Source organism: Gymnodraco acuticeps, unplaced genomic scaffold, assembly GCF_902827175.1.
Source record: "Gymnodraco acuticeps unplaced genomic scaffold, fGymAcu1.1, whole genome shotgun sequence".
In the NCBI taxonomy this organism is placed as follows: Eukaryota; Metazoa; Chordata; class Actinopteri; order Perciformes; family Bathydraconidae; genus Gymnodraco; species Gymnodraco acuticeps.
The window spans coordinates 892334-919419 of record NW_022991632.1 but is presented as its reverse complement, the minus strand read 5'-3'; the positions used below and the strand labels follow the sequence as shown (position 1 = coordinate 919419).

The 27086-nt window shown below is 40.4% G+C and overlaps 1 protein-coding gene across 1 annotated transcript; it reads left to right on the top strand.

Annotated features, from left to right (window-relative positions):
• Positions 1 to 1638: 1638 nt before the first annotated feature.
• myg1 (myg1 exonuclease) lies at positions 1639 to 25967 on the top strand. Its single transcript, XM_034198421.1, has 7 exons — positions 1639 to 1964; positions 2900 to 3012; positions 10336 to 10495; positions 12078 to 12227; positions 13502 to 13624; positions 15231 to 15412; positions 25400 to 25967. The coding sequence occupies exons 1-7, from the start codon at positions 1689 to 1691 to the stop codon at positions 25587 to 25589; spliced, it is 1194 nt and encodes a 397-aa protein (XP_034054312.1). The 5' UTR covers positions 1639 to 1688; the 3' UTR covers positions 25590 to 25967.
• The last annotated feature ends 1119 nt before the right edge of the window (positions 25968 to 27086 follow it).

Genomic DNA, 27086 nt, shown 5'->3' with positions numbered 1-27086 from the left:
AAGAAAAAATACATGGATAAAAGTTACAGTGCAGTCTAAGATATGAATAGTTCAATTAAAAGCAGCGACAAAAAGAAAAGTCTTCAGCCTGGATTTAAAAGTAGTCAGAGTTGTAGCGGACCTGCAGGTTTCTGGGAGTTTGTTCCAGATATTTGGAGCATAATAACTGAACGCTGCTTTACCATGTTTAGTTCTGACTCTGGGGACAGAAAGCTGACCAGTCCCTGAAGACCTGAGAGATCTGGATGGTTCATAATTTAGCAGGAGGTCAGAAATGTATTTTGGGCCTAAACCATTCAGTGCTTTATAAACCAGCAGCAGTATTTTGAAATCTATTCTTTGACACACAGGAAGCCAGTGTAAAGACTTCAGAACTGGAGTGATGTGATCCACTTTCTTAGTGTTAGTGAGGACTCGAGCAGCAGCGTTCTGAATTAGCTGCAGCTTCCTAATAGATTTTTTAGTGAGACCTGTGAAGACACCATTGCAGTAGTCGAGTCTACTGAAGATAAAAGCATGGACAAGTTTTTCCAAATCCTGCTGTGACATTAGTCTTTTAATCCTAGATATATTCTTTAGGTGATAGTAGGCTGATTTAGTAACAGTTTTAATGTGACTGTTGAAACTCAGGTCAGAGTCCATGACTACACCTAGATTTCTGGCTTTATCTGTTGTTTTGAACATTGCACACTGAAGCTCAGCGCTAACTTTTATACGTTCTGCCTTGGCTCCAAAAACCATTACCTCAGTTTTATCTTTGTTTAATTGGAGAAAGTTCTGACACATCCAGTCATTGATTTGTTCAATGCACTTACTCAGTGTTTGAATTGGAGCATAGTCTCCTGGTGAAATTGTTACGTAAATTTGTGTGTCATCTGCATAGCTATGGTAACTTATTTTGTTGTTCTTCATTATCTGAGCCAGTGGTAGCATGTAGATGTTAAAGAGAAGAGGCCCCAAGATGGAGCCTTGAGGAACCCCACATGTCATATTTGTCAACTCAGATGTGTATTTACCTATAGAAACAAAGTTGTTTCTGTCCTTTAAGTAGGATTCAAACCAATTCAGAACTGTTTCCGAAAGTCCCACCCAAGGGATAGTTTACAAATAGAACAATAACAGAACACATTTTCATTGTGTAAAGCATACAGTAAACACGTTTCACATATTTCTCAACACCATTGAGGAAAAAAATCCAAAGTATTTTTTTAATTGTTACATTTATATTTATTAATTTAAAAAAATTGCCAACATCATTATCACATTTATTATAAAACAGTAAAATCCTTTATTTATTGTTTTTAAAGAAACTAAATAATACATTTCCCCATATAATACTGTAAAGTGTTTAAATATATGACGAATGACATATCTGCAAAGGTCTTGCCCTGAGTGGGAGAGATGTGTTTCTCTGCCTTCAGCGCCCTCTGCTGTCAGCATTCAGAATTACTGTGATTCAGTTAGTCAAATATTCCATCTCTTTCATAGGTAACATATATTTCTTTAGCTCATTTAAATCCACAGGTAACTTTGGGATAATAATAATATGTGAAAAGAATATTCTGGCTACGAACAACCAATAAACAGACAGACCAAAAACGGTTTTCTGCGGTTCACAAAACTGGCGCACCATATCCGTTCCGTCTGCTTAATGTGTCCGTCACCAGCACGTTTCGTGTGAAGTTTGAATGTGGTGTATACGTAGGATAGCACTTAACCTAAAAATAAATACGTGTCAAATAAACTTAACCAAACCAGCTAGTGTTTTACAACTGCTACATTCACAAGCTAGCTGCCGTTGTTTACTGTCTGTGGACGTGAAAGCACCACGATACATGTCCAGTCAGCCGAAGAAACTCCGCACTGCAAACATGCCCGCTGTTAAGATCGGAACCCACAATGGCAGCTTTCATTGTGATGAAGTCCTGGCCTGTTTCATCCTCCGGCAGCTGCCCGAGTACAAGGTAGGCTTCGGCGGCAACAGTGCATTATATGATCGGTGCATGTATTTATCCTCTAACGGCTGTTGTTCGTGTGTTATTGTTACTTAATGTACACAATGTTGATAACACTTATTTTAAATATTAATCTTCAGTCTGCATTGGCTGGTTTCTAGAGATGTTTTTATTTGATGTGTTTGCTACACGTCCCATGTAATTTCTTAACACCCCAATTGGTGGTGCTGCAGCACTGATAGATGGAGCTCTAAGAGCGGTGACATATGGATAATGGACCTGTGATACAACTAGTGTACGTAGTCAGTCATATAGTGTACTTTTTGGGAGAAAATACCCAGCAAAAAGTCTTAAACCGTAATAAAACACCTTCCAAACTCTACTGACATGTTCCTACATTCACCTTTGTGGGTATAGTGACTTCTAAAAGTAACTCATGTTGTAACTATAACAACACATAGAAGCAAATTAGCTAATTTAGCACAAATCTGGTTAACCCTTATTTATCTGTGGCAAACTCCCTGACCCAAATGTAAACAAAGCTGCATACAAAACTTCAAACACAATAGGAATGGCTGTGTTAACCATTTGTCACAGGAAATAAAACATATATTTTTTATATAAAGATACATATAATGTGTTTGTTGGTTCAATGTGTATTCTTTACCGGTGACTAGTGATGTATTCCATTCTAATTGAATTATTGTTGAACTCTGCCACAGATCTGTTCCCAGTGGGTTAAACACTTACAATTTTAGTAATAATTCACAGTCTTGGTAGAATTCATTTAAATGCATTTTCCCGCTGGATTAAAAAGGTGTGGGATGCTCAAAGGATGCCTGGACATACCAATCAAGATATGATTGCATTCATGTGGGATGCTGGAGTACAGATTTAATATGTAGATATTGCAGACCTAAAAAAACGTTCTATTTATTTAACAGGATGCCGAGATAATCCGCACAAGGGACCCGAAACAGCTGGCAGAGTGTGACATCGTTGTAGATGTGGGAGGAGAGTTCGACCCAAAGAAGCATCGCTATGACCATCATCAGAGGTACGACTAGCAGTATGCTGCTGCGAAGAGATTACGTTTATTAAGTGTTTGTAAAAAAAGTTTTAACTTGAAATGAACATGTAGTCTAGTGTTGTGCACTTAAGGAGTACTTCATGTAATTATCTTTACGTAAATACAAATTGTTATATACATATATTCTTATCATGTTGAGAAGAATCGTTTTTTTCTGTGATGCAAATACTACCGAAGCAATGCAAAATGTGCCTCTCTCATGTCGGCCACTTTGACATGTCACAGCTGCGAAGCACAGGGGTAACTAATATCATTAACGCAGGCTTGTTCCATTTCGATGCACCAGTAAGCCATGTCATGAGCCAGCCACCATAATTAATCTAATTCATTACATCTATTATTTCCCTGCTTTAAGAAATGATAGTGTTATAGTGAGTAAAAGAGAAATCGTCTTTGTTTGTTTGGGAGGTATATTGGGCAATATTAGTTTAGTTCAGATAACGCTTCCTCTGAAACAATGGATAATGGATATGTTCTTTTGTTGCAGCTCCATAATGAACTTGTATAAAGGTGGATAAGTAACTGATTGCCATATACCAGGGCTCGACATTAACGATGGCCCGGGGCCATCTAGTATTTAGCTCGGGCAATGAAGCCTCACCTGCTGGTTGCCCGATCGGGCAATCTATTATGCCAGTATCATGCAGCCCGCGGATCCAGTAATGAGTGACCCGACAGTAAAACTAAACATATCTATAACTAGTTTAGGTAGTTTGAGAGGTAATTAAAATAGCTACGTGTGATATTCTAACCTGAAGTGTGTGTTTTGTCCGCTCACCGCTGCATGTGATCATGCAGAGCTGCGTGTCCACTCGTCAGCCTGCTCAGCTGATCTCTCTCTCCCGTCAGATTAGACTTCACTCGCGTTTATGTCCATATCGATCAGATCCAGCTAGTTCTAGCTAATGATAGGACTACCTGCTTATTAAAAGACACCTACACAATAAGTGTCGCTATGCAACCGGGTGAGGCCACAAAGTATAGCGCAGCATTATGTATTTGTTTACATGCCCACCGGAACCCCGAGGCATTACCAACAGATCAACGCACAATCAACCCACACAGGACATCTCTTTCTCCACATTAAGTGTTAGACATTAGAATTGACTATTCTTGTCTGTCACATACTCTTTTGTCTGTCACATAAGTGGCGCAACTGAAGCGGTATTGCGCTAAAGGGAAATAGTTTTGACCGAAGAGATTTAGATTTGCCGGCTAATGGGAACTATGACGTCGCCATTTTGTGTGCTTCGCGGATGCGCTCGGCTCCTCTCGACTGCTGCTCGACTGCTGCTCGGGTCTGCTCGGTCAGCTTCCGGATGAGGAGGCATTCGTTCGACCAACTTACAGTAGATAACATTACAAACATTTTTAACAGGGGCCATAATAGTGTAAATAATGTTTGTTTTGGCATTAATAACTGAATGTAATGTTTTTCTACTTCAAGTGTCTTGACCAACAACTTAAGTGTTTCTTATAGCTATGCAGGGCATGCAAGCGAGCACACACAAACAAGAACAAACAAACAAGTGAAATGAAGAATAAAATTGAAATTGTACAATATAATATTGTGGTGGTTCATCTTATAATTCAGTCTAGAGAATGCACCAGACAGCATCTAAGACCTGCAAAAATCTAAATTTTCTAGGGGGACGGAGGCCCCCCAAACCCTTCGTGCCATTTCGTCCGCGCACATTTTTCAGGGCAATCTCTATTGGGCTCAGGGCCATCTGTAAATTACCTTAGATGGCCCACAGGGCCATCTCCCAAAATCCTTAATGTCATGCACTGTATACATTTTAAAACCATACATTATCAATGCATAGTTCATCCACTAGAGAGCTGAGACATTCAACTGAAAATGTGCATGTCTTCGTAACATTTAAAAAATATAGAGGTGTGTTAAATAATAATAATAATAATTCCTTACATTTATTATAGCGCTTTATCAATGACTCAAAGCGCTTTACATATACACACATTACACATATATCATACATGTAATGGTCAGATACTGTGGACAATACCCACAGGAGCAAGTTCAGGTGAAGTGTCTTGCCCAAGGACACACCGGCTTTACAGACGCAGCAGCGGCGGGTTTCACCCCTTGATCTGATGATCATTGCACAGCGCACTGCGCCACACCGTCCATCTTCACGCATCGAGGTCATCGAGGCGCTTTCACAGGTACACATTGGTATTATACATGTACTGTGGACAATACCCACAGGAGCAAATCCGGGTGAAGTGTCTTGCCCAAGGACACAACGGCCTGACGCAGTGGCGGCAGGAGCGGGTTTCGAACTGGAGTTCCCCAGCACCCCTTGATTTGATGATCGGATGCACAGACCACTGCGCCACCCGTCCCGTAAATAAGTATTGATGCACACACAGCCATCACAGGTCTGACAGGAAGTTGTATGTCATGTCTCCTTGAACTCAACAAAGGGAAATCCATATAGATTTCACACCTGTTGCTTATTTTTGTTGTCTTAAAACAAAGTGTAATGAATCGTATCCTATTCATCTTGGGTCCAAGTAAGAGACTATATTTGCCTGTGGCTCTGTTCTTACATTACTAAAGTACCCTATCTGTATGGATCATCATGTAGTAACACGCTCTGCTAGATTTTCTGCCAAAGTTCCTTCCAAATGATTGCATTCACTCAAAGTCTCATCACGTTGAGTAATCAGCCTTCTGCAGATGTCTTGTCAGCTTATCGCCCTGGTGATAATCAGAGTTACGACCACGGTGATAAAGAAATACCAGGACTCTCTTCCTGGCAGGTGGTTAGTGATAATTAGCGCTCCTTCAATTGAACGCCCCCCCGCTGCTGGTGCATGAGGCACAGAGGCTGTCTCTCTGTTGGGAGCCTCAGGAGGATGTGGCTGTCACTCACGTGTGGGGATGGGGGGAGATGGTTCTGAAGGCAGGGATGGGTGTAATGTATTTTAGAGCAGTGACAGTGCACAGATGAAGTTGACAGCGTTATCAAATACATCCCAGGGAAAACTGTGGTTGATATTAAACAATTAAATACGTAGTTTTTTCCGAGAGCTAGATAAAATGAGTGATAGCACTCTCTTCCCTGTCTCTGAAATATGGACATACTCTCTGCTAAATCGGCCATAACTGTAAGCGACATGAGACTGTAACATGTCACTGAAAGTTGCCACGCCCCCTGCAGTTACCATGGAAATTAGAGACGGAGACCTAAACCTTTTATATATATGTCTTTTTAAAGACCATGATTACAATGAATTCTAATGAGCAGCTTGTTAGCTAAATGGTTACAGCACGTGCCATATAACTTGATCTGTTGTTGCATGTCACTCCCCCTCTCTCTCCCTCACCCCCCTGCATTTCTACATGAAGTGAACATTGAAGCCTTAAGATAAACATAACATAACTTTTTATTTTCAAAACTAATGTAAGGAACTCCTGCAGATATAGAATACATTTACTGTTGAAGGTTCACTTTACATGGCTCTTTTTTTTTTTTTACATGGCTGTGAATAGAGTGCCGCAGTGACGCGTCCTGAAACCCGGAAGAAAGCTGCTTCCGGTTCCCTCGACAAAAACGCAATGAAATTTCTCCATAGGATTTTGGAAAATAGCTCGAAATAAGGTCTGTGGTTGACACACATTTAAGAGACGGATCACGTTTTGTTCAGTCGGATAATCTCCACATGTCTACCCTACTTTTATAATTTTCTAATCGATTTCTGATCGATAGATTTCTGATTAGAAAAGGATAAAAGTAGGGTAGACGTGTGGAGATTATCCTCTACAAACTGACTGAAGGTGGACAGAAGCACAACAGATCAGATCTGCCAGGGATTATTTTTGCTCTCACTGGAAATGCTCCAACTGCTTCCACTTAATTTCAGCAAAGACATGAAAGCAAACAATGTATTTGTGTCTATGGGGATGCAGTATTTAATGTGGTCGGCATTTGTCATCAGAGAAATGTCCCGTATAAACAGATTTTAGGTTTTTGTATTGTGACATAGTTTAGATTGTACACGTATTGTACACAGCAAGCTTTCTCTCCTCTGTATTCACCAACAATCTATAATGCAACATACTGTGGCCACAATTCATTCAATTTGATCAACATTTAAGTTTTCTGTTGGGATCAAAGCATCTGATAAAACGTACGGTTTGTAACAGTAATTACATTCTTGTATGTTTGTCTGACTCAACAGGTGTACACAATTAAAATGAATAAAGCCACGGATGCTCTAATGTATATTTATTGAATAGTATAAGTTACTATTTAAGGTTATCCAATCTTACCAGAATAATTGCCCCAGAAAGTTAAAGGCAGAAATGAGACGGAGACCATTACTGTTTCTGAAGCGCTCCTCTGAAGGGAATTAGTTTTCTCTAAAGTACAGAAGGTCACAGTGAGGTCTAAACTAATTATAAAGAAACATTCCCCGACATCTGCCTCTCAAAGGATGACATGAGTAATCAGATTTAAAATTCATCATTTGTTTTGCGATGTAATATTATTTTTTGTCCATAATATGTATTTCCTAAGCACAGGGGAAATCGATTGTTTGCAGATGAGTCAGTAATTGATAGGATACAGTTCAAGGGGTCAACAATTGTTTACAACAAAAGGAAAAGCCTGAGTAGTCAGAGGAGCAGACGATGGCTGAAATGAAAGAAATAAAGGTTAGCTGGGGTCATTATAACAGAAGCAGTGAAGGCAGGCGGCAGACATACAGATTTGACAGAGATTGAGCGAGGGAGAGAGCGTGTGCAGCGGTCTGCTTGCCCACAGAGCAGGAGTTTGTGAGAGAGCCGGCTTGAGTCAATTTATCTTTAAAATATAATTGATAGCCAGCCTCCCTTGTCCCTGGCTGGCTTGCTAGCTCGTTGGTAACGTAACTGATTTCCTCTAATGCGCCTGCATCTGGCGCTGAGTTGCCATATTCCTTTTGTGAGCTCCTTTTGTTCGTGAACCACTTCCTGATATCCATTGTTGCAGATAAATATAAATGATAATAGCCAAACTAACCTAGCAAGAGTAAACTGACAGGCTGCTGTGCCGCATCTCACTTAAAAAAAAAAAAACACTTAAAATAACACACGACTCAACCCAGCGAAAAACCGGTCTCGCGCGCAGACTTTCATTCAGACTTTCATTCAGACTTTCATTCAGACTTTCATTCAGACTTTCCTAGCAAAATAAAAAAATGATATTAAACTAATCTTTCAACATAGTTTAATACAGAAATAAATATTAGGACAAAGCCCTACAAATAACAACAATAAACATAATAATAAACATTTTTAAGTGTTTTATTCAGCCCTGATTAAAACAGCGGGCCCATGATGCCGGGTCTGAGTGAAGTAAAGTTGAAACATATTTTTGTGACACTTTGAGAAGTTGACTTGGAAACCCACACTGTGTCTGTGAAATCTGTGTCTCTGCAAAACACACTTCCATCCTTTTTAGGGACTACTCGGATTAGAGTAATGGGAATTTACTGACCACTATATTCTTTTCATAAAGAATAAAATGCCAACACTGGCAGGACAGAAGGCGACACGCCCGTTCTAAGCCGTGTCCCTCACTCCTCACATCCCAAGCTGCATCCCCAAAAAGTGTATTATGTTGTTACATCGTTTCAGAGGTGATGTTTCAGTTGTGCTCTTGATACGCCATTAAAACAGTAAAAACACGTTCAGTTTCCTTTTGCTTTTTGTGTCTCCTGTTCACCAAAACATACCCATCTGTGATGGAAAAAGAAAGTAATCCAAAAGTAATCTGAATACGTTACTTTTTTATGACACGTAACTATAACTGTATTTGGATTACTTTCCAAGCCATGTATTCAGTAATCAGTAACTGATTACATTTACAAAGTAACCCTCCCAACCCTGGTTATAACACCATCATGTGTAGTGATTTAGTCATCGGCATAAAGAAGTGGTGCAGCTGGTGCACTGTGGGACTCGTAATACATTACATGTGAAGCACGTTTAAACAAGCTAACTAAATTCTCTTCATATTCCAGTATTGGTTCTATATTTTACTTGAATCACCTTGTTTCAGTTCTGTATGGCAAATATCAGTCTGCCACCCATTCATTTCACACAAACAGTCTGAAGGCTTCTCATTGGTGCTGGTTACCTTGTTCAGCCTTTCTGGTTTCACTCTGTCATTTTCCTCGTGCTCATTTACTCCAATCTCCTGATAATCAGCATAGATATGCCTCAGCTTGGCCAATTAGTGCTTTAATGGCTGTGAATACCCCCTGCTTCCCTAGCATGTCACTCATTCATTCGACAGACTGTTTTCCGCTGTGCCGCAGCCCAAGCATCCTAATTAAGCCTAAATTAAATGACCTACAGTAGCTGGGTGCTGGAGTCCTCCCATCTCAGCACGTGGCTGAGAGAGAGCTCCGGTGGCTTCTATTCATGTGCTGACGCTCACAAACTCTCTGAAGCTGAGGGGAATGTTTATGGATGCAAGTGGCTTTCATTGATAAACATCACATAGTGTGCAGCATAAATCTGGGTTCAGCATTTCATTGAAGAGACAAGTTATTGGGAGGAGTCTGTGTATGAGCAGAACACCAATGTGTTGGCTGTAGTATTGAGAATTGAATATCCTCTGCCTATAGACCAGGTTTATAGAGAGATTGCAGGTTATAGCACTGACATAAGCTACTTTATGTATCTATTTAAATTGTTCCTTTCATTTGTATAGACTTGGCTACAATACATGACTACTGCTGTGACACGTGTCATCAAACAAGATGATCCCCATAGCTCATTAGATTTTATATCATGATAAATGTCATGATTATTCCATTTACATACAGTATTCAAAGGTTTTATTGTCATATGCACAAAGCTACAGTGTAGAAATGGCAATGAAATCATTCCGACTTGAGCTCCAACAATGCAACATATATAATAAAATACAAAATAGTGCAAAAAGTCTATGTACATGTAAATAGAATATGATATGTACAAGAACAGAATATGAAATTAAATAATATACATTAAGGCCAAATTAAATATGGTTTATTGCGGTGATAACTGTTTATATAAATGAGTAGATTGCAAGATGACAAACAGGAATGTTTATCGGGGCACTTGACAGCATTGGCTGACACATAGGGCAGCTGTTTGTGTACTGTGAAAGCTATTGGCATTATTTTTATAATGACCTTTGTCACCTACTGTGAAATTAATATTGTCTTAGCATCTAAAGACCATCTCTCTTCCGGCTGCAGTGGGTTCACATAGTGTCTCCCTCTCTTCAGGACCTTTGCAGACAGCTTCCACAGCCTGCGTCCGGAGAAGCCATGGGTGACCAAGCTGAGCTCAGCAGGCCTGGTCTACCTGCACTTTGGCCGTCAGCTGCTGACCCATCTGACACAGCTGAAGGAGGGCGATAGGCAGCTGGACGTGCTCTTTGACAAGGTGAGAGGAGGAGGAGGGGGGGGCGGGCGGATTCAAAGCAGGTGGTGGATTAGTAACCTCCTGAGTTTTATTCACAGCACAATGCTCCATTTAAAGGTCACCTATTATGCAAAATCCACTTTTTCATGTCTTTTATACATAAACATGTGTGTGTCCTCTGTGTAAAGAGATTCTGAAAGTTTCAGGAAAAAGGATTCTCTCACTTTTTGTCCTGATCCATTTCTATAAAAACCTGTCTGAAAATGAGCTGATCAAATTCAAGCCACTTTATGATGTCATAACGATTTTTTGGCTTGTGTAACCATTAGCCAATCACCAACCAAGGTAACTTCCCCCCACCTAATCACCTGAATCTCCTCCTACAGCACCATTGTGTTCTTCTTAACCAAATATCTCTGAGGGAAGTGGGGAGTGGCTCCTTATTTTCATCTAAAGTAACAGACAGAGAATCAGCACTTTTGAATCAGGGCTGAAACAGAGGGGATTATGGGATGCTGCAATGATCTGTTTGGTATTTGGAGCCAAACACTTCAGAGACATGTTTTGTATATATCTGAGACCTATAATATATTGATGGAAAACAGTATAATAGGGGACCTTTAAAAACTGATTTTTTTGATTGAGCTCCAACACCGTTCATTTTAAAAACAGTTGGAGGACGGAAGAACAGAAACATCTAATAAATGAGAAGAAAGCTAGATTATTAGTTACTATGTTAAAATGTGTGAATTATTGTCTTTGTTCATGTTGTCCTTGTTGGTTGTGTTAGGGTTGCATAAACCATGCAGTCACTGTGGACTACACCATGCATAATGTTTATTGTTTAAATTTAGTTTGACGTTTTGCCTTCAATTCTACAGTTGTCAGTAGATTGTGATTATAAATAGAGTGTGACGGGGATGTTTCAGATTCTGACAGATTCAAGCAGGATTTTAGCACAGTGAATATTAAATGATACATTAAGCTCTTAGGTCAATCAAATCTTAGGTCAATCATGACTTTTAGCTCTATTAACTCCTTTTATCATCCGCCTTTTGATGTGTCAGTTGGTTTTTAAGCCCCAAATAATACTTTTACTCACAGCAGTGGCTTACTTATTTTTAGGATGTTGCTTCTATCATCCTCAGCCAAAATCTCTATCTTTGACCCAAAACTTAGTTCCACTTGTAAGCCACTTATAAAATGTCAACTGTTTGGTTATTGACCTTCCAATGTACCAACGAGTTGACTTTTCCAACCTCAATATGTCTCTGCTTCGTTGTTACTTCCTCTCTCGCTTTGTCAATGGACTTTCTAATGGCAGCAATTTGGCTTTTCATTTTGGTTTTATGTCCAAACTGTGCGTTCTAGGCCTCAGTAACTGCCCACACACTGTGACCAAATTGATTTCAATCAGAATAATGTAAACTCTCTCCTGAAAGTCCTTTCATAACTTCCCTGGCTTTAAAAAGGGATTTGCTCTTTGGTTTTCGAAAGTTAGCATAAACATAAAACATCAGATTCCCATGTTGTTGCCATGCAGTATTCGCTCGTCACAGAATCCTAACCTCTCCTGTCATGTGTCTCTTTCAATTCCTCGCAGCTGTATGAGAACTTTGTGGAGGAGGTGGATGCTATTGACAACGGTATTTCACAATATGACGGGGAGGCCCTGTACGCGGTCTCCACCACGCTGAGCGCACGCGTCGGCCACCTGAACCCACGCTGGAACAGCAAGAGTCAAGACACAGAGGTGAAGGGCTGACGAGTGCCGTTCTCATGACACACGTTATTATACATCTTTTAAACCAAAGGTCACAGATTATGCGTGGGTTTGTATCTGTTCTTTTTTAATTGCCTGGGTTTCTACAGCATGACTCATAGACACTTTTGGAATTACTGTGGGTAAATGACTATCTGTTGTAGTAAAACACACAAGAAACACAGCATAACAGTGCTATACACACACGTTTCCATTAGTCAAGCTACAAGCAATGCACTGAATCCAAGGAATAATTGGAAATTGGAAACAAATGACATGCAGATTGTTTCCCCAAACGATTGTTTTAACAAAAAAAACCTCTCCATCCATATATCTGGTCCGGACTGGGTATATTTAGTGGTTCTGCTTGATAAAATACAATCATAAACTTATCAAAGTAGTTTGTAATACATCTTTCATTCAATTGAATAATAATCGCATTGCCTCATCGATTGAGCCCTTGTAGCTGATGACTCAATCATTTTGCAACATGGATAAGCCCGGCACTGAACTCCATGACCTCCATTTTGTTGGCTTTTGGCTACATTATTAAATGACAATCACACAAAATGGACAGCCTGCAGTAAAACTAAAATACAATAACGATGTTGTGGTGAACAGAACAGGTGCAATGCTGTGCAATCGGTTTTCGGAGGTCATTTCCAGATCCGTGCCGAAACAACGTAGGCTCACACAAATGGCCTGGGGGGTTTCTGTCTCATTAGTGCAGGAGGGGAATGCCTGTGGGGAAACGCTACCTGTTTCTCTGCATGATAAGCCTGCCTTTGCATATATGCTGAACAATTTATTTCCATCGTTGGGGTTGTCTCAGTGGAGAGGCTGGCCTGTTTGTTTTGGTTCTTTCACATTTCAGTTCACATGATTATGTTTCTACTCCCGGCACCCCTACCAACTCAGTCTCTGAGGCCCGACAACAAATATTATTTAGTCAGACAACTTGAATATAGACCGACCAGGTGATTTCTCAAAAGTGTCTGTAATTGAAAACATAGATATTCTCCTTCCATTCAAATTCAGAGATACCACAGAATATCCCTACTGTTAGATTTGTATGCATGTGTTTGTGATAGCAAGTATTTGGGTCTGAACGCTCATAAGTGATACAGTTATGATCTGGAACTAAAAAAGATATCGGGAGCATTTTAAAGTGAAACCCAAATTTGAGTCAGTCTTTATAACAAGATATTGCTCTCACATCATTACACTGATTTGAATGCATGTATGTGCACACATCTCTTCCCCAGGAGGGTTTCAGGAAGGCTATGAAGATGGTGGGAGAGGAGTTCCTGGACCGTCTGGAGTTCTATCAGTCCTCCTGGCTGCCGGCTCGTGCCGTGGTGGAGGAGGCTGTGAAGGCCAGGCATCAGGTACAAGTCTGTCCAATCTGATGTGTGAAAATGTTTATCGAGGGGTGTAACGGTTTACAAACATTTCGGTTTGGTACGTACCTCGGTTTTTAGGTCACGGTTCGGTTCGGTACGTTTTCGGTACAGCAGAAAAAATTATCACAAAACATAAAATATATATTTTTTTATTATTATTAAACTGTGAATAATGTATTCACTGAAATAAATACAAAATATAATAAAATAAACATTAAGGTGCAGCATTTCGATGAACTGAAATAATCTGTATTTGAACTGTACTGTACTAGCCAGCTTGACATTAGGACTTGCTTGTCATTGTATTTTCATGTTGTTTAAAGAAAGATGAACTTGTCCACATTGCTGCTGAAAGGGCAGATCTGCTGGCACTAACAATGTCTCCTGCTGTGGAGAACACCCTCTCTAGGGACAGAGGTAGCAGATACAGCCAGGTAGCGCTTTGCTAACATGGCAACATAAGGATATTTGGCGTTTGTAATAGCTTTGGCTCGGTCTGAACTCTGCGAGTGGTGGAGGCTTACATGCTAGCGGGAGTTGGGTTTGCACTTCAGTCTTTTTTCTTTTGGTACCGGTGATATTCACGTTCGGGTGAGGCCTTTTCAAATGAGTGTGCAAGTTTGATGTATTGCCAGCCGCGTAACCAATGTTAGTTGAACAATGCCGACAAACAGCTTTGGTTCGGTCCACCTGTCTTTGTCCGTCATCCTTGTACGTAACTGCGAAACCAAAATGTTCCCAAACCGGAGACTTCAATGATGCTGGAGGATTTTCGAGCTCAACTTTATCTGCGTTCGCCATTTCGACTGTTCCTCAAATTACTGACTCAATTTGAACGCATCCCTCTGACCAGCTCTCATAGTATGCCTCTCGTCCAATGAAATGACTTGGTCGCTCTATGACGCGTTGAACCCAATGTGAGCAAATTACTCTGAATGCTGCGACGCAGCACCTGAAATTACTTCCAAAAAGTTGTTCACGCTCTCAATTTTTTATGTTTAACGTTATATTCATTCGGTACACTTCGGTACACACGTGTACACCCCTCCTTTGTGAACTTTGTTACTTTGCACTTGGACTCCAGAAAAAGACATTTCTGACACTGTCAAGATTGATTGCTTATTGTTCTTGTCACCTTAACTCTCACTCTGTTTCTCTGAATTGGGAAATACATGGTGAAATTGTAGGTTAGCATGGAACCAGATAGACATAGATGATGTGGACAAACTTGTATTTGAACCCACTTAAAAACAAATATATCACTTTTTTCTGGACAACAATTGTTTCAACAAATTTTCTTTCAGGGACAATCTGAATATTTGTATAACAGTGAGAGGCTGGTATATCTTGTGTTTTTCTCGACAGACAGACTTTCAGTTCACATTTCCAGGGCAAATTATGTTTTCAATGCCAAGGACTAAAAACTCTATTCTGGCTTATATTCTAGTTATGTTGAGAAACTTTATATTATAAAACTGTAACGTTTAAGCAAATGTTCTCTAAAGCACCCTAAATTACAGAAAAAAACAAGTTGTTGCTGCTTTTGTCCTTTATTTAACACACTCTTTTCTTTGTCTCCTCTTTTTACCAGGTGGATCCTAGTGGGGAGGTGGTGTTGTTCTCTCAGGGCGGATGTCCGTGGAAGGAGCATCTGTTTTCCCTGGAGAAGGACCTGAAGGTGGAGTCGCCCATCAAGTTTGTCCTTTTCTCCGACCAGAATGGACAGTGGCGGGTCCAGTGCGTCCCCGCCGGGCTCAACACCTTCCAGAACAGGTGATTTAAAAAACAAAAAACAGCTAGAAGTGTGAATTCACACAATTTTTCTTTAGTAAAGGTTATTCAAACAACATTTCTGCTTCATCGAGTGCCGCTTGTAATGTGTGCACATTGCATGACTTACCTTGGCGGAAGTTAAGACATTCACAACTCACAGGGGTGTTGTGACTCTGACTCAGGATGTTCTCCCAGACAAGTGTTTTAAACATTGTGGGAAAATACTGTGAAGGATATGAACTTAACAACCTTCCCAATGTGTTGAAATGAGCTAACATAAATGCTTATTGCACCATTAAACAACAACTCACGGAGGAATAACATGTCGTCCGGGGAGGGACTAACACCTGCTTGGATAGAAAAGCGTGTTTGTACGACGATTGATAGTTAAGGAAGAGCTTTTGTTCTCGCAGTTCTCTCTGAGGATTTGAAATGATGTAAACAAACTCAACAGAGACACCTGAGTCCTTCCTCCACGTTTGCTCCTCCCAATAAGGTGTTTTTTTGTTGTTGTACAGCTTCACACTTAAGCATACGCCAGCTTTTTACGAGGGTGTATTTTACTGAATGTGAGATTCAGTCTCTATCGAACAACAGATTATCTTCAGTTATATATTCCCCATTGTCTCCTCACAACCCTGTTTATTAGCAGGATATAGGCCGTTCTGAAGTTACACAAGAACATCATTGAACTTAACAGTAGTTAAGTCTGATAGACTAGATTAATTTTATGTGCTCAACAAGGATATTACAATTCATCCTGACGGGAACATAAATGTGGATACCATATTCAACAGCTAAATCATTTCACTAAAACGCTTACGTGTCAACCTCATGGGTGTGCTAAAGGACAGTCTGGGGGTCTCTTAAGCAAGTAAGATTCATCCGTCATTAATGTTTCTCCAAAATTGAATCCCAATCTATCATATTCATCCACCATATCTGTTGAGATATTCCACTCTGCACTAAGGTGGTGGACCCATGGCTAAAAAGGGCTTTACTTTACCTAACATTTTAGGCAATCTCTGATAATGAACTCTTTTGTCTTACAGTCTTGTTTGTTTTCCTTACCTTAAATGATTATTATTGTTATCCTTCTCATGGTCTTTTAAACTTTTAATGCATTTTACATCCTATGTAATGTAAGCTTAATTTGCCTTGTGCACAATCTTGCGTCTTTTGTGGACCATTCCTGCATCTTCTAGAAATACTGAGCTCTCTCCAACCCTCAAGCCGTTCTCTTTAGTAAAAGATGCTCCGTACATACTCATTGAATCACATCAGTGTTCTTGCCTTGCCACTTTTTACATAATGACAGTAATGAGAAGACGAAGACCCTCTGTGAATATGTCGGATGGTTAACACACTTCAAGTGTGTGTGTGTTACCTCTGGAGAGGAATTGTTTACATGGTTAGCCTCTCGCCCTGCGACCCACAACGCTGCTCTGCTAACGTCATCAGCATCCCCCCCTGGAGTTCTGTGGTTCATTTGTTGTCTGAATAAATCCCAGCATACATCACACATTATGAATATGGAAACAAATTCAACTGCGCAGATTCTCGTCTTTGTGGCGGCTTGCATTACAGCATTCTACATTGAAGCAATCCAGAAAACACATTCTAATGTTGACACTGACCAGAAGATCCATCAGCAGCCATGTGTTTTCATGCTGGATTTAATTCATAGGCTCAAATGTGTGATTATTTGTTCTGTTTGATGTTGTTCCCTGCTTCTCAAAGTGGTATGAATGGATCTTAATCACCAGTTTCTGAGGTGAAATAATATTAGTATTGAGTAGAGATGAACAATATAGTCCAAGGATCAGCTTAGAATTGTTAATTTGGTCACGGATACAACATGGAACGATTGTTGTTTTTTAAGTTTAAAAAAAGGGTGCCTTTGAGTGACTCTTTTCTCCGCATTTTATTTTAATTTCATTACATTTTCAAATTGTAGGTTGTTGATGGTGAATTGGGCTTTTTGTTGTTGTTAATGAGCTTCTTCCTTATCAGCCAACACAAGGTGACATTTTTAAATGTGTCTTCTAATCCTTACGTAACTTGCAAATAACCTCCGGCACATTATTTAAGTTGCAAATAATATATGTATGTGTTATTTCAGTCTTGGACCTTTTGGCAAGTTAGACAGTGAGTGGCTTATTTGAAAAGGTTGATCTAAACTGTGTTCATCTGCTCTTAGCATTTAGATACTTGAAAGTGTAGAAAGATAATAACAATCTGAGGGATTTGAAAGGATTCTGATTCAATATTTGATTTATATTCAGAAACTAACTTCTCTGTGAACAAGCGTTTAAGAAACACTAAACACTTTGTATGCAGCATGTTCAGCAGACGTTCAGGGTCATTGAATTCTGTAGAAAATCATAAATTGGCCTCTACACAAAATGAAATGAAATGTCAGACATCGTAACTCACTATAGTTATTTTTCCCCCTTAAGAACAAATCAGGTGGGTGAATAATTAAAATGGCAGTTTTGTTCCCATCATAACGCCACATCTTGATGATTTTCATTGAATGCCGGTTCAGCCAAAGGGAAAGTTGAATATAAACTGTAGTGGTTTATATAAAAGAAAGCTCCTTTGACAATTCATCAATATCATTTTGTTTACAGACTCAATTTTCATTTCCTGGATTCCAGGCAAAAACGGTTAGTAGAAACTCCCCTGAGAAAACACATAGTGAAAATCCATTGTAAATAATCCAAGTTAATTAAATCCCCTAACCTTTTCCCGATACATGAACCTGGAGCTGTTGAACTTATCACACTAGTGTTTGCTCAGTGTTCTCCTGTATGTACTAACCTCTGTGACAAATGCATGGTGTGTCCTGTGGCTGCTAAAAATAAAGCTTAACAGGAAGCACTCGGTTAGCATTATCAGTTACCTAAAGCAGCGTTGATACCGCAGGAGGAGAGTGAACCGTAAACAGATTGTTCAGACTCAGCCACTTACAATACAAACTCCTATAGAGAATACATTGAATGGGTGTTATATAAACAGTATCAAATAATGTGTCTTTGAGTTTCTGAAAAATATAAAGGAATGTTATTATTTTATGCTCGTTCTGATTCTTCACACAGTATTTCTACTATCAGAATCAGAATACCTTTATTAGTCCCACAGAGGGGAAATTTGCAGCGTTACAGCAGGAAAGAACTACAGACAGCTAAGTGTTGCATATCTTAAATGCGTTAAAAAAAAGTTATAATACAATAAACAATATGCTAAAAAAAGATAAAAACAAAAAAAGTTACATAATTTTCAAAAATACAGATCAAAAACAAATCAAATCTACAAATCAAATCCTGTAGCAGTTAATAGGATTTAGTAGTATGTATTACAGTTATTAAAGATGGCATATGTATTAGGGCTGTCAAGTTAACGCGTTAATAACGCGTTAGTGCAAAAAAAATGAACGCCACTAATTATTTTAACGCGATTAACGCATGTGTATTTTTTTCCTCGGCCGCCCCGTAGTTTCAGAGCGCATCGAGTTTAAAATACCATCTACAAGCTGATGCTGACAGCCCCGCTCCTGCCGCCCGCTTGCAGCAGACCACACTTCCACGCTCACCGGCAGGCACCGACTGGCTATTGGGAGGACCGGGAGGGATTGTGTATGTGTGGCGAGAGCGAGAGAGAGACCTTACGTGTATTGTTGGTGTTAGCATCTGGTGCTAGCTAGCTGCGCTAACGGATATAAGGAGCTGTTGAAATGAAAACAGAGGAGCGACATTTCGCCGAGCACTTGACTTCATGCAGGTAGCCAGACAGTGGGACATTGTACGAAAAGTCAGCACACTCAGCACGGATAGTGCGCAACATGATTGCAGCGTCCAGGCAGCTCCGGTTCGAGCATATGCCTTGAGTTGCACATAGCGCCAACGATCCATCTCTCACACACACACACACACACACACACACACACACACACACACACACACACACACACACACACACACACACACACACACACACACACACACACACACACACCACACACACACACACACACTTTGTATTGTATTATTGTATGAGAGAGGTTCCAGGTTGAATTGAGGCGAATATTTGTAATGTTCAGAGGTTGTTGTGTTTAATATTCATGAGAATATTTGTCATTGTTCAAATGATAATAAACATTAGCATAAAGCATATTTGTCCACTCATATGTTGATAAGAGTATTACAAACTTGAAAAATATTCCTCTAAGGTACATTTAGAACAGATACAAAATATGCGATTAATTTGCGATTAATCGCGATTAAATATTTGAATCGCGATTAAATATTTTAATCGACTGACCGCCCTAATATGTATATAAAGTATATATTGCACATAAAGCACATAGTTTTACGGTATTTAACAGCAGCAAGTTACACAATTTACAAAATACAAGATACATACCTTGTAACAGTAACAAGGGTTTAGCAGCCAGGTATAAATTACAGTTATTAAAGCGGCATCTGTCTTTTTAGTATGGTGCCGTCTGTTGAAAGTCTCTTACGCTGATATTGGTTTTTTTGGAAGGGAATTTTCCGTTTTGGAATCAAAGGTCTTAAAACAATCTTTCATATGTTTTACAAATTGTGAAGCCCTCTGAGATATGTGACTTTGGTCTATAAATCAAATGGACTTACAGATGTGATATTTCAGATGACTTCATGCTGTGTATGTGGCCTTGTTCTTTATCCTGGGTCTACATGGGTCTCATTAGGAATACACTTTAGGTTGCCCAAAGGCACAAGAAGAGGGTAGAATAGCTTTTTTTTGTATTGAGTTTTGATCTGAACAGTGGCTGCTCTGTAACACTTTCTATTTCTCTTTCCATGAGGTCCCTTTGCTCTCCCATTAGTTTCTTCCTCTCTTACTGTGTCTCTTATGAACAGCATTTCTGTCTCTGTCCTATAATCACACGCTTCTATTTTTCCTATCTGTCTTGCTCTCTTCCCCTTTAATCCTATTACCTTCCCCTCTTCCACCTTTCACACCTGCCGGACGTTTTCCACTCCGCTGCAGAATATTTCCAGGGGGCAGCTCTTCCAATTGAACAGACAGTCTCATGTTTATGGTGGCGAGGCACTTCAAAGATTGGATTTAATACAAACAGGGCTGTTGGTTTGGAGCTACATCAGAACAATGGCTTGCGAGATGCTTAAAACAACAACATAGCTCCAGATGGCTCTTCCTACGGGTGGCCTGCTTCCTCCCAGCGGGCGTGTGCCGACTCAGGGAAAGGGGTGTTGTTATCACCTGTGTCCATGCTACTGCACCTTGGGGGGGAGATGTCTATTTTTATAAGCAGCACATTGCTAAGGAAATGTGAGCTGAGAGGAGAGAAAGAAGTGGGAGAATCCTTCCTCTGAGATTTACTGTAAAACTGTTTGTTAGAAGCAGTGTGAGCTGGACCAGAACGTATCACCCTATTTCTGCTCTGCCTCTGTATTAGGGATGTTACCTGCGGTTATGTGCTGGTTTTATTTTATTATCTTTTTTTTCAGATTATTACCTTGGCAAACCAATTGTCAAAAAAAAAAATATTGGTATTTCTGAAAGCCCTAGGGAAGATTTTCAAATGTCTGAAACAAAGATATCAGTCTGAAAGCCACATTTATTCTATAACTAATAAAAAAAGCAGAAAATCTTACTGGAACTAGAATGTTTTTTTGAAACGGGTTTAAAAGGATTTGTTGATTATTAAAATACTTGCAGGTTGATTATTTTATTAATCGACGAATCAATTAAATGTCTTAAAATCTGTTAATTCTGTTTTACTTCATAAATTAAAGGTAAACAGCCGTCATGTTTATTTGTTGAAGAAGTGGAACATGTTCAATTGTAGTGAGTAGGTGAGGAAATTGAGTTCATTTCTCTTTAAAAGGGGCAGTATTTGAAAGTGTATCCCTCCTCTTTGGCCCTGTAGTGATATTAGTCGGCTAAATCCCTGCCAAAGGAAGATATGTTACATTGTGTGTACACTCTTTACTACAGAGATGGTGTCCATGAATATTGAGTCAGGAGGATTGAACTAATTATTTTCTTGGAGACTGTAAAACCTCTAAAGTAGGGAGTCTCCGACCGCCAGAATCAGTATCGGCCGATACCGATCGAGTGGGCGGGCCCTATGGGGATCTTCCATTTAAAGTGATGTTTAAAACTCAGTTAATGGGGCTCATTCACTGGCGCTTCCACAAACAACAACCAACATAATTATTACATTCAAATGAAGTACATTATTCAAGTTTACATTAACTTTGGATAATAACACGGGAGAAATTAGCGGAAGCGCTCTCTTTTCCTCTCTCTCTCTCTCTCTCTCTCTCTCTCTCTCTCTCTCTCTCTCTCTCTCTCTCTCTCTCTCTCTCTCTCTCTCGCCCGTCAGTATCCATCTCATGGAGCTCACTGATCCAGTAATGAGTGACCCGACTGAAGAATAAATATATTTATAACTAGTTTAGCTTGTTCCAGAGGATTTCTGCTTCACACACGTTGCATTCCGCTATTTTACTGTCTTTTTCGGACACCTTAAAATAATGCCAGACCGGTGAAGCCATTTTGGCGAGCTTGTTTTGCCGCACACAGAGAAAAGTGTCATGTATTCTACGTCATGTGATCGGCTCTCCCGATCGGCATTTATAGAGAGCACCGATAGATCGGCAGAGAGTGAGTATCGGCCGATATCGATCGGCGGCCGATCGATCGGAGCATCCCTACTCTAAACACATGCAGCCAATATGTAATATTTTTTTCTTCTTCTATTGAAGCACTAATTCCCAGTTCAGCATTTGTGTTGTTATGGTAGAGTAAGGATCTTGGGAAGGCCTTGAGGAATGAGTTTGCTAATTGTGGTTTTATTTTTAGACGAGTCATCTTGAGAATCAGAGCTTCCTGGTCTGTCATAACAACAAGTCACCACCACCCCCCCCTCTCCTCCTCTCATTAACGCCCTGTTGACCTTTCGTCTTGCGCTTGTTTTCCAGCCATACTGTGGAGCTATCGATCAGTTGTTTCATTTTACAGGGATTAAGGGGTTACCATGCTTTTCCTCCAGGTTGTCTCAGGCTCTTGGAAAACACAAGGAAGGTTTCTCATTTCTCTAATTTCCCCTCCTCGACTCTTCGGTCCTCCGATAGTGACCCGGAAATGGATTTCAGCGCGCCATGTTGAAGGACATCTAATTTCTCTAAATGCACTTCGAGGATCGAGCATCGAGGAGGCTCTCTGGAGGAGCTATAATCGAGGATACACTGATGGGTCCTCCGCGGATGTATTTCCGGCAACAGTGATGTTAAAAGATTCGTGACGCACGGCCGGACTTATCTCAGCCAATGACAACCCTGGATATTATTTTATCAACTGATTTAATCATGACGCAATGTTTACAGTGAGAACAGCTGTGAGGTCCGTGCAGAAAGCAGAGCAGTGTGTAAAATATATATCACTCAGTACAACAGGCCTACATTACTTTCTGTATTTGTATGCTGTAGTGTATATCTACAAACAAAGAGTCGATATTATTCTAAGGCCATTTAGTGCTTCACATAATAAAATACACAATGGCTGCAGCCTGATTATGCTTTAGGAGGGGTGTGTGTGTGTGTGTGTGTGTGTGTGTGTGTGTGTGTGTGTGTGTGTGTGTGTGTGTGTGTGTGTGTGTGTGTGTGTGTGTGTGTGTGTGTGTGTGTGTGTGGTGTGTGTGTGTGTGTGTGTGTGTGTGTGTGTGTGTGTTGTTGTGTGTGTGTGTGTGTGTGTGGTGTGTTGTGTGTGTGTGTGTGTGTGTGTGTGTGTGTGTGTGTGTGTGTGTGTGTGTGTGTGTGTGTGTGTGTGTGTGTGTGTGTGTGTGTGTGTGTGTGTGTGTGTGTGTGTGTGTGTGTGTGTGTGTGTGTGTGTGTGTGTGTGTGTGTGTGTGTGTGTGTGTGTGTGTGTGTGGTGTGTGTCGTGGCAGACAGACAGGACAGACAGACAGACAGACAGACAGACAGACAGACAGACAGACAGACAGACAGACAGGACAGACAGGACAGACAGACAGACAGACAGACAGACAGACAGACAGACAGACAGACAGACAGACAGACAGACAGACAGACAGACAGACAGACAGACAGACAGACAGACAGGTCTCAGTTGATTTGGTGTCCTCTGCTTACTTTTAATACTTGTAAATAAAACTTTTGGCCCGTAATTTCAATTCCCCATTGTAGCGACCAGAGAAGGGGGGGGGGGTGTATGTCCAGTCTCTGATAGTGTTACGAGCTCTCATACTTGTTTGAATCTGAAATTGTATATATTTATATAAATATATATATGTCCACATCTGTAGCCATCATACCGCACTGTGAATTAATTAAAAGTAAATATAAGTCGTTATGAACACATCTGTCCATCAGACAGAGGGCTGCTGTGCCTCCTGTCATCATTAATGGACGTCTCTTTAAAATGACCGCTCAGAGGAGAGGAGTTCTCATTTCTCTAACCGCCTGCTGCTTCCCCTCCTCTCTCCTCGGTTCCCCTCCTCGACTCCTCCGCTCGCATCTCCTGTGGGCGGGACTAAGTCTCGAGGATAGGAGTCGAGGAGGGGAATTAGAGAAATAAGAAACCTTCCCGATCATGTGGTCTTGAGATAATGGCATTGAGTTGGCTTGGAAAACATGTCAATCATTTGCCGTTATGGATCCTTTCTGAAGCTCCTTACTCTCTGACAATTACAGTTTTTAGAGGATGTTTCACAGAATGGCCAGAAATCAAACCTTCAAAATGGAGGACAATAGAAAACCCTTTAAAGATCCATCTGTTTTTGACAAGCATCTCTCTTTATGTCTGTTTTAGTTAGACTGTTAGAGTTACACAAAACAGTTCCATAATTCATCAAACTTGTGACACATGAAAATAGGGCCTGTGGTTTCCATTACTTTAAAAAAAAAGGAAATCTGATGCTTTAAGTTAATGTTAAAGTCTGTTTTTGAAATGACGAAGTGATAATTCAGAATTGCTACATATGCTTCAGACCAGGTCTGAAGGAATGAGATAATAACCCTGTCAAGCCAAGCATGACACACATGCACAGAAACAAAAGACAACTGGTAATGTGTTTTAAATGACATGCCAGACTTTAGACTGAGGCGTGTGCTGCACACAGCAGGTAGTAAATGAGCTGCTCTACATTTTTTATGAATTCTCCTTCTTTGACGTTACATCTGGAGACAGTTTGAGGAGGTCAGCCTGTGAACCCTCGCAGAGCCAATCTTTTCTCCACTTTGTATGATTGCTTGTCGTCTCCCCTGCAATCATAAGGATGCCTTTCTAAGGTACCAAATATGTGATTCTCCACATTCCCAGAGAAGAATAAAGCTGATTTGATTGGTCTATTTGCTCGGGCTGCTTGTGGTGGTGCAGTGTTTGTCAGGATAACTGCAGGTGCCTTGAATGACAGCAGTGCACTGTAGGTCCTGTCATAACATCTAGAAAGACCAGAGCAACCCAAGTGTTTGTGCGAAGCCAAGATAAAATGGGAGAATCAAATGTCATTACTGATAGTTTTGCGGTTTCTTTTTTCAAATCATAAAAAAAGAAATATCAGAGCATTTTGCTAAATGTATGTGATGATTTCCTAACGTCTATGATGTCTTGATCGTGTTATCCAATTTAGCGAACAAAAAAAAAAAATGTCAGTTCACTATCTTGTGAGAAAAAAGAGAATCCTCAAATTTGAGAAGCAGTTAAGGATTGGCATGTTTGCTTGAAAAGTGACTCACTAGCAGAAGTTAATGGTGTTTTATTCTGTTCTTTAATTGATGTTGGTTGACATCATTCATCAGTGCATCATTGTGGTTTCTTTGATGTTGTTCTCCTGGTTAGGCAGACGATGACAGCACTCAGTGTTTTGCCAAAGTGTCCTCAGGAAGTGAGCAGCCAAACCACACAGTGTCTCTCTGTAAGCCAATGTTCCCTTCTGTCTTCCTGTCCCAGGCTGTCCCTGCTGGAAGAGTGGCGCGGCATTCGTGATGAAGCCCTGTCGAAGCTCAGTGGGATCGAGGGCTGCGTCTTCGTCCACGCTGGAGGCTTTATTGGCGGGAACAAGAGCCAGGAAGGAGCCCTGGAGATGGCCCGCAGGACCCTGCAGGCTGCCGCCAAGTCCCCTGCTAATGGTAGCAGCTGAAGGGTCAGAGAGGAGAGCCATCAGCACATTTTGTTCTCGGGGTCAGTCTTTAGAGAGGATAGCAAGGATTAAAATGTTAGTTTGCTGTCTTGAATCTTGTTCGACCCAGCCTTAGCTAATGTTGTTTTGTTTTGCCACGATGAAGAGGGTATGGAAAGCCAAATAAAGTTGGATCAGTTCCCTAAATACCTTTTATTCTTACACACTGTAGGCTCGCTCTGAATCCTAATCTAAAATAACGGTATTATTCTTGTCTTGGTTCTTATAAATGTGAGTCTGTTTTGATGTCAATTCTACAATTAAAGACTCTTTGGATTACATTCTGGTATTAGAAAACAGTTTGGGTAAATCAAACAATAAAGCACTTTTCTGCTCACATCTCACTTATTTTCTCCATCAAGTGTATATATACGAGGCAGGCAGTCTGGTGGACCACTAAGCATCTTCAAAGGCTGTGATACCACAGCCTTACCTTTTTTAAGGGTCGATTTATAGAGACAGTGGTCCCCCCTTTCTTTTCCAGCAGGCTGACATTAACTGTAGCACTACAAAGAGATACAGCGGCTTCTTCTGCTCGCTGCAAGATCAAAGTGCCAATAATGAGGCTCGATTAAATCTGAGAAATGAAATGTACAAAGGCCACGAAGAGGTGCTTCTTGTGGCAGCCGGAGTATCGACAAGTTTACCGGCACTGTGAGGCAGTGCAGTCGATTTCCCTGTAATAAAGTCAGCAGATGAACCTTGAATTTTCTCATGAATACTCCAGATGTTCCCCCTGTTACTCATACCTTATTGCATTCTCCACAAGGCTGCCCTTCTGCTGCCCAACAGAAAATATTGCTCTATAATTTTATTGCTGTGCATTTTATTTCCATCAGCGTTGTTATGCAAATGCCACAGCAGTGGAAAAGTAGTTGTGACATTCGCTTTTTTGTATTCAGTGGTGCCGACTGTTAATTCTTTATCTAATCTAATTGAAAATAACCTTTATGCTCCGAGTCAATCCTGCTATAAATACAACATGTTGACATTTACACAGATAACACATTGGCTATTTTTAATAGCTTTGGAAAGGTCTTGATTTTTTAAACACACACACACACACACACTTACTTTAGTGTTATTACTCTGCTCTCTATTGTGCTGGACCTGAACCAAGGTCTCAATCCAATCCATACACATTTGTGACAGCGTTTTGCAGTCACATGGTTCGTATTGTAATCCCTGCCCACCAGTGAGTGTTGTTTTTGGGGAGAGAAAGAAGATCACCCTTTTTCCCAGCTTACACCTCGCTTAAAGAAAGCAAAGGTGTATTCACTACAGCAGTGTAATTGCAGACACTTTGAGAGAAAGGAGGACAAAAAACAGCTTGTATCTTAATATGTATTGATTTGAGTTCCCACCAATTTTACCCGCAATCTCAGGCTTATTCATGCAACTTGCCTGATAACTGTGCACAGGGAATCACTAAATAATCCTATCGATTAAATACTTTTC